General features: G+C 46.1%; 1 protein-coding gene across 1 annotated transcript in view; it reads right to left on the reverse strand.

The window, feature by feature from the left end:
* Positions 1–12,116, reverse strand: part of EHD4 (EH domain containing 4) — a 68,019-nt gene that overhangs the window by 3,923 nt on the left and 51,980 nt on the right. The window contains exon 5 of the mRNA XM_011354965.2: positions 4,070–4,234. Coding sequence (XP_011353267.1) covers positions 4,070–4,234 — 165 coding nt within the window. The remainder of the gene's footprint in view (positions 1–4,069; positions 4,235–12,116) is intronic.

Consider the following 12,116-nt stretch of genomic DNA (forward strand, 5'->3'; position numbering starts at 1 on the left):
CAGCTGCCCCAGTCAAGGTGGGGATCACACCCCTTATTGTCTGAAGGAAGAAACTGCCTATTCATCTAAGAGACAAACTTTCTCTGGCCCTGAATTGTGAGATTACCTAGGGCTTTTTATGAGGGGCCTCAAAGATCTAGGAAAAACAACTTCAACAGCTGTTTTGTCAAATAAAAGCAGAAAATGCCTGGTATGGCAGTTTTTATATGGACTCTAGGTGAGGTATTTCTGCTAGGAAAATTCTAGAGAGCCAGGTATACAATTTTTGAGAGATAAAGCAGAGAGACTCTTGAGGAAAAGAAGTTTCACTTACCCCTCAGATATGACTTTTCAGGCAGAAATAATGTGACAGGCAGTTAGAAAAAATTAAAACTTTGTGCTATTATAAATATATTTTTATTGTAAAAATGTTGGGAAAAAACTGGTAAATAAAAATAAAAATTTAAATTACTTATAATCTCATTACGCAAAAATAACCTGCTAATATTTTGGGGCATACATTTCTAGCCATTTTTATACACACACACACACACACACACACACACACACACACACAAACTGAAACAAGACCACACTCACGGTTTAACAACTGCATTTTAAAGAAATAATGTATTATATCTTTCCATGTTATTAACTTTTATACCTTATTTTTTGTTTTTAGTGACTTTCCCAAACTATTTTTTTGCAAAGACTGTATTCACTGAAATCTCTGTTCCTTAATTTGTGTTCAGCTAGTGTTTTGACAGAGATGTCTTTGAATGTCAGAACTAAAACAAAAACCAAACTCTAAGACCAAAGAACAAACAAAAAACCCACTTCCCCATCTTTGTAGAACTGCTCTCTTCTAGGGCAGTTCTTCCATACTTGGCCAGGCTTGCACTGAACCTGGGAATCATCCTCATGTGCAACCTATTCTTAATAGCTACACAATACTGAATTTATAGCTGGGCCATTCATCATTTACCCTGTCCCATGTAGTTGGATATTTAGGTTATTTCCAATGGAGAATTAAAATTGTGGTCTGTAGGGTATACTGTCAGCGCAGCTATTCTATGCTATTATTTGGAAATGGAGCCCTGAGCTTTAGATGGTGGAAGGGACAAAGTTGAATGCTGAACAGCCTGACATATCTCTACAGAGGCACCTCCAGCACCCTTCTCAGTAATAAACTCTGCAGCTGTCACATTTCATTGGGCTGAGATTACACCCAGTGTTCAGTCTGCACTCGGCTTAGAGCAGCGGGGCAGTGCAGGTTTCTAAAACGCATTCTGGCTAGCGTGTCCTCCATCCTCATTGACAGACCACAGTCACCTGCATCCCACCCTAACATCAGCACCAAACAATGCTGCTAACTCTTTGGGCTCCTGCTGCCAACTTCTCAGTCAGCCAAAGGGACTGAGACTAGAAAGCCCAGGGGGAGGAGAGCAGGCAGCCTACACAAAAATCTGAGTGCTGCTGGGATAAACAAGTCTGGATTCCCCTGGGTGCACAAACACCTACCCCATTTCCTCATGAATGAGCCTGAGCTCTGAGCACACACAGAGCCTCTGTGTCTGGCCAAGTGGACGAATGAAGGGCGGTGCCCACCCCAAATTTTCACCCTCTGAATCAGGGGGACATGGATTCAGATCGCAAACCTCTGGGAAGCTGGGAAGGGAAAATGGCCACATATTTGCAGGAAGCAGCAGCAGCAGCAGCAGCCATTCCTACCCCAAAAGGTACATAGGAAATAAATCCTATACTCCCATCCTTGTGGTACCTCCTCGTCCCCGGCCTGATCACGAAGTACAGGGTACGAATTAAACCACCTCCATCCCTGCCCTCTACCAGGGTAGCTCCAAAACAAATCTTTTTAATGGGACGAATATGTCCTTGGGAGTTTAAAGATTTACCCATCAACAATTGTATCCATCAAAGCCACCAAGCCGGGGATCCTGGAACTGCTTTCTCCAAGACACAAAGGTCAGTTCCAGTCTCTGCAGGGCTTGCCCATTCACTCCCAGCATTCACCAGTTTTCAAATCCTCGGGGTCTGAGCAGATGGGGATGGCTCTGCTGCCCTCTGCTGTTGAAATGCTGCCAACTCATCAGCTATGGGGACCAAATTCTCCGAGTCAGCAATAGAAGTGACCTTGCCAGTGTTCTCCCCATTTTCCACATCAGCGTGGTAAATCAGATTCCCTCCTGAAAGGGTGCAAGGCAGACACAGGCAGCTTCACCAGGAGGTCACGGGCCTCTCTCAGCACTGGGCAAAAGCCTTCGAAATACACTCAGCTTACTGTTACAGCTAAGAGTCAGCTGGACCAGCTTGGTCCATGAGAGCGCGGAGAACAGAGATTTAAAGATTGCATTGGTGAGCTCTCTGAGTGACCCTGAGATGTGCCAAGATCATAATAAAGTCATTGCCGAGCCTTTACATTGCCAGCCCCTGTCTCAGACACAGTCGATGTGAGGCTGACCATCTGTGTTGGAGAGGATGTCAGACACTCAGCAGACTCAGGGATGACAGAGGCCCTGACCCACACCATGAACCCCCCAAAGCTTCCTGGGTGACGGCAAACTAGCTTAAAGTATTGGGTGACTGTAAAGATACCTTACAGGCTCTAGGCCTGCCTCGCTCTCTGGGGAGTCCCTGGGGGTTGTGTGATCAGGGCCGTCTTCCAGTTTCCAGGGGTTTGCTCTGGTAACTGCTGGTCTATGAGCCCTGTGAGAGTCACGGCTGGGCCTGGGTCTGAGATCCTCACTATCCTAGAGGCTGCTATAATATAAATGTGAACGGGAAAGAGGGGCTATGTAGCAGACCTGACAAGCTCAGTGACCGAGAGTACCCACACAGAACAGTCTGATCTCAAATTCCTAACTGGGCAGGTCTTGGTGGGTAGTCCTATTCTGGGCCTATAGAGTCATTAATAAAAGGTTAATCTTTGCCTTAATCGAGCCCTGTCCATTGTTTTCGTGTATCTAAGATAACATACTCTTGGAATGTCAGTTAACTATCTTTTCTAGACCCCTTAGACGGGCATAACCATGCCGTCTCTATTTTCTATAAATGTGAAATGTTAACTGCCCTGTACGTACCAATGTAAAACAAGTATGTATCTCTCCGTTTTACTTTTTATCTAATCCTAGAGATTTCTCCCCTTTGCTTTCTCACCTCCTTAATCTACCACCAATGGATTTCATGTAGCCTTCCTCGTGTTTTCTCCTTTGATTCTAAATGTATAAAAAGAACTGCAAAACTCACTGCCCAGAGCATTTTCTCAATCCTTTAAGATTTTGCTTCTGGGCTGGTCCTCAGTTTTTTGGCTCAAATAAACTCTTAAAAATTTTTCTATAGGTTTGGACTTCCATTGACGTGAACATGCACCAACTTGCCGATGAACTCATTCAACAGATACTCATTGAGTACTTGCTTCATCCCACGTGCTGGAGATAGGGCAGTGAACAGGACATGGGTCACTGGCCTCATGGACTTACAGCCTTAAGAGGGAGACCCTGAAACCAGGCCAAAAGTTGCCCAATGCCAACCTTTAAGCAACATCCTCAGTGAGGACTTCTTGCTGTATCCAGTGAAGTCTAGCTATGTCTACAGAGCCCATGCCTCTGACTAGGCCCTTGCGTCTGCACCAGCAACGCTGCCTGAGCACATAATCCCACAGCACAGGGCAGTGCCAGGCAGGGCCGGCTTGAGGAGGCTACCTGGGTGACCGCCAAGGTCACCCCCAGCTCTAATTCTCTTAAGATTCTGGGATTCCAAAAAACAGGTGTCACCTCAACCTTGTCAAAACGACCTTGAACACAGCCTGAGAGGGTCACTCATATGATTTTCTCATGTGAGCTTAACTGACTTCTTGAAATGTATCCCCTTTTGTTTAAATGTTTCAGGAGGCAGGCAACTTCTACTTTATTCACAGGAGGCTATTATCACAGACTGCCATTAGGAAGATGAATTCATTGCATTCTGCTCCATCCTAAACCATGAAACCTACATGTGTACCCAGTAACCAGCTGGGCAAGGTGGCAGTGCCTCTCCATCCCTCGCTCATGACATTGTAACGAGTGCCCAGTACCTGCATTGCCTTGACCTCCGGGAAGTCCCCTGCAGAAATCTGGTATTCTCGCTGCAGCTGAATGTAGATTTCTGGCAACCTGCTGATAAGCTCTCTCTTCTTGTTGTCCTTTCCAAATACACTCGGCATCTCCTTCTTCAGGTAGCTGATGATGTAGGCATGTACCTGCAGGGGTATATGTCAGTGAGGATGGGCTATTTAGAAGTGCACCAGAAGGACAGACACGATGGCATCTTATATGTGTCACAACGCACAACGGGCACCTACACAGAGCCATGGTCCTCGGGACAGGAGGAGGGCAAGGATCCAGTAGGGAAAGGACGGGGGACAATTACAAGCCAGGTTCTGGGTGTGTAGAATGTGAGGTACATGAGGGACTCTTAAGGAGCGCTGTCTCAGGATGGCTGAAATGGGGGACCAGAGCTTGGGAGAGAGCTGGCCTAGTTGATGGGTTTGAGAGCTGGTGACCAGAGCTGTGGGAATGGATGAGACCATCCAGGGGAAGTGAGCAGAGAAAACCCCATCATAAAGGGCCAGGAGGAGGAGGAGCCAGAATGAACTTAGGAAGTGGAATGTGGGAGATAAGGGCTGTGGGAGGACAAATTCAGGGAAGAGGTGACATCTGAGTTGGGACCTGAGTTAGGTAGGATGTGTACATGAGGGGAGGGATGTTGCAGCTGGGGGGAGGGAAGAGCATGGTTGGAGGTGTAGAGGTAACACGTTGTGGGCTGTATTTGGGGGCGGTGCCATGTATGAGGCTGCAATGCAGGCTTAGAAGAGGGGAAGTTAGGCTGTGTTTAGACTCTGCTTGGTGAGAGCTAGGAGCCAATGGAGGATTTAGAATGACTCTGCTATCCTAATACCGTGCTAATGATGGTTCTGGGAGACGAGAGAGTCAGGAATAATGCTGTGAGCTTCCTGCTTTCTGGGTGGGCTGATGATGCCTGGCTGGGGACAAGGTGGGGGCAAGTGAGGTTGCACAGGGGATCTCCCCTGGGGCTCTGTTCTAAAAAGCATCCCTGAGGAAGGGCGACTGACTTGGGGAAGTTGTATGGCCACAGTTAAGTTGTGGCTCTGAGTGGCTATCCCGTGTCTGTGTAGGGCATGAGTGGGATAAGTAGAGCCTGGGTGGGTTAATCTGGTGATTAACCAGAAGATGCAGAGAGAAAGGTCGCTGGGGCCAGTGCCCAGGAGCACCAGGAAATGAAACGAGCAGACATAAATGGCTGATCTGCACAGAAATATGTGCCTGGCGAGCAGTGAGGTGAGAACTCCACTACCTCCCAGTGGACAGTGAAGACCCTGAGATCTTTACAGGCGGCACTGAAGTATTTCTGCAAAAGGCTGGGCCCAGGCTGGACAGCAGAAGTTCCCTCCGGGAGAGGGACCCCCCCAGTACATGAGGGAGAAGCCCCAGAAATCCTGATCACCTGGGGGCAGCAGGCCCAGGACTGCTACCTGAGCGGGAGTGAATCCTGCTTGGCCCATGTCACCCCCTTCCTTAACGTTTCCACTCATCCAGTGATTTCTAATGTTAGCACATTAAGAAATGTTCATTACAAAAGTTCTCTTTGTGCATCTAGAATTCTACAGTGTAATTTACAAGTCATGAAAATAACTAAAATAAGAAAGGATGAAAGACAGAGCAGTGATTACAAAAATAAAATGACTATGTAGCTATGGAAAATCCTATTAAAGAAAACAGACTTCAACTGTAATCTTGTGGAAGAATGAAAATTAAATAAAAGGGGTAAGCAGATACATCCCATAGTTCAGCCGAGGGCCTCTGTGTAAGGATACACCCTGGGCAAAGCCAAAAACATTTTGCTAAGACTCGGACACTAAAATAAGTACATAATGCAAATGCTGGCATGCTCAGACCAGACAACGCTAACTTTTCCATCTTTATAAAGGTCATGTTTCACATAAGCACACATCGTGCTGCCTGGCTATTGCTACAAGTATAGACTGGGAGATATGATTTTAAAGTTTTCTGTCACTAGTAAACTTGTTTATTTACTTATTTTGCAAATTAAGACAACCTATAATATTTACGTGATTCTTTGAGATAACTAGAGAAACCCAAACTTTGGGAATCATTTAGAGTGATGGGCTTTAACTGCATTCCTGAGGATATAATGAGAAGTGGTAAGACTAGTAATTTCCTTGCCTCAGATAGTAATGCCTGACCTGGTTTGGATGGGCCTGAAGGAGGGCCCTTGTAGCCGGAAGGGTTTGGCAGAGCTGCCATATTCAAATGAGGAGAACCAGCTGCTCACCAGCCACCCTTGTGTCATTTCCTGGGCCTTGGCTCTCCTGGAACATCTGGACTGCTCCCTTCCAGGCTCAGACCTGTCCCGCTCTGTGGCCAGCCCCAACTGAAGTGGGAAGTCCCACAGGTGCTCAGTTTCCCATCCACAAGGGCTTCTGACCCCCAAATCCTCCTTCCCGAAGCTCAGGACTGGGGCAGCTGCCAGGCCCCATAGGGTTCCCTAAGGCTACCTCACCACCTACAAGTGTGGAACCTCGGAGCTTCCAGGTCCCTGCTCAGGGAAGGCTGACTCTCTACCCAGCTCCTGGCTCCCCTAGGATTGGCGCCCTATTTCTGAACACTGCCTGGTACTGAGGCCTGCTTTATCTGGGCTGGACTGTGGGTGTGTACACCTGCCACAGCTTTCCACGCACTGCCTAGCACCTGCTCCCTGACCTCAGCCCTCACTGTGTTTAATGGCTAACGACTGAGGCTGCTGGATGATGGGCCACCTTTGGACACTAGGCCTCTGGAGACCTGATATAACTGGGGCAGTTTCCGTGCCAGGCCTCAACTCCCTCCTCCTCTCACCTGCCTAGTGCCACCTGAGTCATGAACCTCAGGTGGCTTGCTCATGCTGGAGGCTGCTCTTAGCCTCAATCACCACCTCTGGAAGTTCCAGTGGCCTGTTTTGTGGAAGTCTGTTATGCCGTCTCTGCATGGCCACCCACCTCCTGCCCTGCCCTGGGCATCCTGAGACAATAACCTAGGTCACATCTAAGAAGCTTATTAAGTTACAAGGCAAATTGTAATCCTTAGAATCATGGAGTTTTAGCTCTGGGTGGAAGGGATCCCCTATGTCTCATTGAATCCTGGTTCCAGGAAATTCATATGACTTACTCAAGGTCACACAGCCAGTTAGGAGATGCAGAGCCGGCACTAGCATTCAACTGCCTCATCCCTATCTTTATACAATTAATTGCTTTCTATGGATTATAAATCTTACTGAAGCTGTTAAAAATCTGGAATTCAAAATGAACTGCATCCTACAGAACAATAGTGTGGAAAACTCTGAGGCCTGGCTTCTGATTGTTCCTCACAGAGAAGCTTCGGAAGGTCACTTACTCCTCGCACTCCGCCTCCCCCCCACATAAACGGTATGTTATGACACATAACACTATAAACACCACAAAGAATGTGGGTAAAGACTGCAATCATCTGGCAGGACGGCACCTTATAATTTTCTAACGACTTTTGGTAAACAGAGGGCACAGCCAGGATAGCTGAAGTCCCCAGTCAACTTCAGCAAAAGCCTTTATGTGTCAAAGGTGTCTCTCCAGATAAATGCCAGACGGAGGGCCAGACCAGGTGATGGTCCCTGTGGAAGGAGGTGAAAACGGTCTGAGATGTTCTGCTCTTTATAATGAGAGAAAACCAATTGAGAGAAGAAAAACAGGAAGGAGAAGATGAGGGAGAAAGAGGAAAAGAGGGAGGCAGGGCGGGACCCGGCGCCAGAAGGCCAGGGTGAGGCCCTGCCACCAGTGCCCACTCGCTGAGCAATTCCAGGAGAGGCGTTTGACCCTTACTCATCTGCAAATGGGAAACTGCAGCTCTTACCTCACAGGGCTGTTATGAGAATGAAGAAGTCCTGGATGCGAATGCACTCTGTCCACTAGAAAGAGGAGTGAAAATACTACTTGTGATTGACTAAGATCAAAGACCAACAGCTGGAGGGGTGGCGATGCCAGAGAAGGCTCGTGGCTGTTCAGTCCTTACTGAGTAATTAATAAACTCTAAATATTTGAATAGTAATATGATGAGTTTGGGTCCCATGTGCTTCATTTACAAGTGAAGGACATTGAACCCTTGGGGCTTTTGAACATTCTTATCTTGCCTAGCTTGCCCTTTTCCATGTTTATAACTGGAAAAGCCCCAACTTGTCCTGTGGTGATGACTGGGGATAAATCAAATGGATCAAAATGTTAATTTTTCTCTGGGTGAATAACTCAGAAAGAGATGTCCTCCCTTTAAATGAACATAAATTTATAGTTCACATGTACTCTGCCACAACCTTGTTAATTGTGTCCAGTGACAAGTGTTTATATACTCTGAAGTATGTGCTCAGAGTGACATTGGATACATCCACCATGAGCTTGCTCATGGTCAGCAGGAATGAAAACACTCAATGGAATTTGGATACTGGGAACAGTTTGGGGAAAAGTCAGGGTGGGAAAACACAGCTCTATACTGTGCAATCTCCTCGGCAAGCTTAACACAACCTGTTGGAGACTCGTGTCTTTGCAGGCCCAACTGGAAGCTTACACTGAACACCTAACATCAGGGGATCAGCACATTTTTAAAATGGGTTTATGATGACATAAGAAATTCAGTTCACAAACTAAAGACCCAAAAGATGAACCCATGGGTTACTAAGAGTGTGAGACTGAGAGAGGCAGAGAAAAGCAACTGATAGGTTCCCACTTGAGCAGGGGTTTGTTATTCTGTTGAAATCAAAACTGGTACCGACAGCACGTGTGATTCTGAACAGCTCAAAGGGGACTTGAGGGCCTCACCCAGTCATTTGAGGTCAACCTTCAAAGAGAGAGGCTTCTCTACGAACATCCACAGAGACTCAGGGCTGCCCACTGGGCTATTTTTAAAAGCCCCGTGGTGGCCTAAGCATTAAAGGGATCATCATCACCCACTGTAGAATGACTCTCACACCCTAGCCTGGTTCCATTTGGTGAATTTCAAAATGTCTAACTTCTCCACAGAAGGAACTGACAGTGCAGACAGACCGGAAAGCTGGGCTCTGCACATTACATGTGACCAAGAAGAGAACACATTTTGAAGATGAAACTAAATTCCACAGAACTATAGTGAACCCCCCAAATCACTGACCTCTCCTTTTCCTTCTCATTTTCAGTTGTTCCTCAAATGCTGACTTATTTTTTTGTTGAGCAAAGATCTCCAAGTGGGTGGGAACCTTTTCTATGCTTAGGAAACATTTACAAAGGGTGAAGTCCGATAGCGAATGGGCCTCAATTTTTACTTTTGTTCATTTATCCCATAAAATACTCTCATTTGGGGTTTGTAGGAGCCTAATTTCTTTAATTTGGCTATTTTAATTATAGCTGAATACAATAAAATTATATTTTCTAAACCCTTTTTTTGGGCTTTCCCCAAATAAACCCTGACTGGCATCTCAGATGGTGAACAGTCTTCAAAAAATGATGTCTACTAATACCACAAGATGTGATCTTTGAGGCTAACCAAAAAACCCACTTCAAAGGTTTCCTCTTCTTTAAAATAGAGAGTTGTGAAAAATACATATAAATAGAAGAATCTGGGAAATCATTAAATTTCAAGAGCTATTTGGTAAGAGTGTCATTTTTATGACACCTCGAGTTTGATTCCTGTAAAACTGGCAGGACATAAATGATGCACTTGTTTTATTTCTGGATGGGCCATGAATTCTGCCTAATTATGGTGTTCTATAAATAGACATGCCCCAACTCAGATCTGACACCTCCTCGGTAACATCTCAAAACATCCTTTGCAGGTTTTCAAAATGTCGGCTTGATAAACCTCTAAACTTCTGTAGGGTTTTGATGGGTGGAGAATTTTATAGAATAAACAGAATGACAGATTAATGCAGAGAGCAAGGACATACATAGTAAGGAGTAAGAGATGCTGGATTTCAGGTGAATGCTTTCTGGCCCAAGGAGTCAGACCGACTGGGGTTTGAATCTGTATTTTGTAACTTATAGGCTGTGAAGCCTTGGGCGAGTTATTTCAGCTTTCTGAGTATCAGTTTTCTTGTGTGAGAAATGAAGTTAGTGCTGTTATTGACAGGATCAGACAAAATAACGTGTAATGTAAACCATTGAGCTCCTGGAACACTGCAGACCCTTCATAAGTGCTGGTTTGTAAAAGAAAAACTGGGTCAAAAGAAATAAAGATTAATATACCAAAATCCAAGAGCATTTTTAATAAATAAATACAGCAAAGACAAAAACTTAGGTGACTTTTTGCCCATTTAAGCAACAAGTTCACAAATGGCCATAAAACTGCAGATGGTGTAAAGTGGGTGGCCTCGAAGGCCATTGTGCTGAGTTCTGCTTCTTATCTGCCCGAGACTGCTTCCTGGCCCCCTGCACAGCATGGCACTGCCCCAGGAGCACACTGGCACTGAGAAGCTCAGACTGGAATCATTGGTACTTCAAACATGTTCCTTTATGAAAAGGAACAAGCCAGATACTATTCTCAGGGGGAAAAAAAAAGACAAGCTTTTTTCCTAGACGTAAGCTCAGCAAGTTGACCGCCCCCTGTCCCCCAGCCCTCATCTGCACAAGAGCCTTCATTATTCCTGGTGTCAGTACAGAGCAGCATTCTGTGTCTTTCTAGACCCAGGCCATGCTGGGCCATCCAGAAGGCCTAATGCTCAAGGATGGCAGGAAGTCTCATGGTGCTTGACACTCCCAGGGAGCTCTTGGCTCTTTATTTAATTATATGACTGCGTCTTAAGTCATTAGGCCTCAGCAATGACTGGTAAATTAAATATGTCTGTGGTCATTTAAAAATAGTTCCAAAAATTTTTGAGATCTGCAGAGGCTATAACATAATTTACCAGCCTTGGTCATAAAATAATGTTGGGTATTGTGTACTCTGAATGTTAAGCTCAGCTGTATCAGCTGGAGAAGAGAAATACCACATGCCAAGCGGTCACTGAAAGGGCAAGAACAGACTTCCTGCCACAAATTATTAGGCTCAGGACAAGTAGGAGAGAGAAATCATTTCAGGAGAGCTGCAAGCAAGTGGACTGATAAACCGGTTAGCACAATTATCTTGCAGAATTGGAACAGAAGTAGCTGTGGCTCTAGAAAGGAAGTAGCTTGTACCAGGAAGAAAGGATAAAGAGCAGTGACTCACAGGAGCACCGGTGACTGTAGAGTAGCTGAGCAATATGGGAGGAGAAGATGAGCACACACCAGGACGGAAGTTGGGTAGAGAGGAAAAGAGTAGATAGAGATACTGTACATGAGGCCACAGCAGCCGGGGAGGCCTTTTTGACACAGGAGAGATTCTGCTGTATGAGCATACTGGCATGATGACAGAGGCTGCTGAGAAGAGATAAAGTGTTGGAAGGCAGCTCACCTACCCAGTAGTCACCCTCTGTGAAGTCCTCAGAGCACACTGTCCACATCCCAAAGGCACACAGCTCACTATTTTGTAACAGGAGTTTTGGCACACACCCCGCCCCCACCCCCCACCAGAATAGGCTCCCCGGCCTTGTCCTGTGGGTGCTGAACAACTGTTGGATGAATGAGGCAAAGTGGTGAAGGCATGCTTGGCCCCAAAGCCAGACCAGAACACACTCACTGAACAGCAAGAAAATCTGGGAGGGGACATGGGTTCTTTGCCACCAGAAGACAAGGGGGAAGTGAGCTGACATCGTCTCCTGACCAGGGTACCAGCAGATTAGAAGAGGGAAGGCCAGTGGACTGGTTTTAGCTGAAGAAATGAAGCCAAAATAGAAGGCTAGACTGCGATCCAGGAGGGCTGTTGGTCCTGGCTTTGTCACTGACAGATTAGGTGACCCTGGAAAAATCATTTGTCCTACTTTGTCCTTGTAAGATTAGGGAGTCAGGATAGACCGCTGGTTCTCAAACTCAGCTGCTCATCAGAATCACCTGGGGAGCTTTACACACACACACACACACACACACACACACACACACACACACACACGATTTGGAAGCTCGGGCACAGCATCTAGAATTCACATCGGTTAAC

The sequence above is a fragment of the Pteropus vampyrus genome, unplaced genomic scaffold, assembly GCF_000151845.1.
Source record: "Pteropus vampyrus isolate Shadow unplaced genomic scaffold, Pvam_2.0 Scaffold19, whole genome shotgun sequence".
In the NCBI taxonomy this organism is placed as follows: Eukaryota; Metazoa; Chordata; class Mammalia; order Chiroptera; family Pteropodidae; genus Pteropus; species Pteropus vampyrus.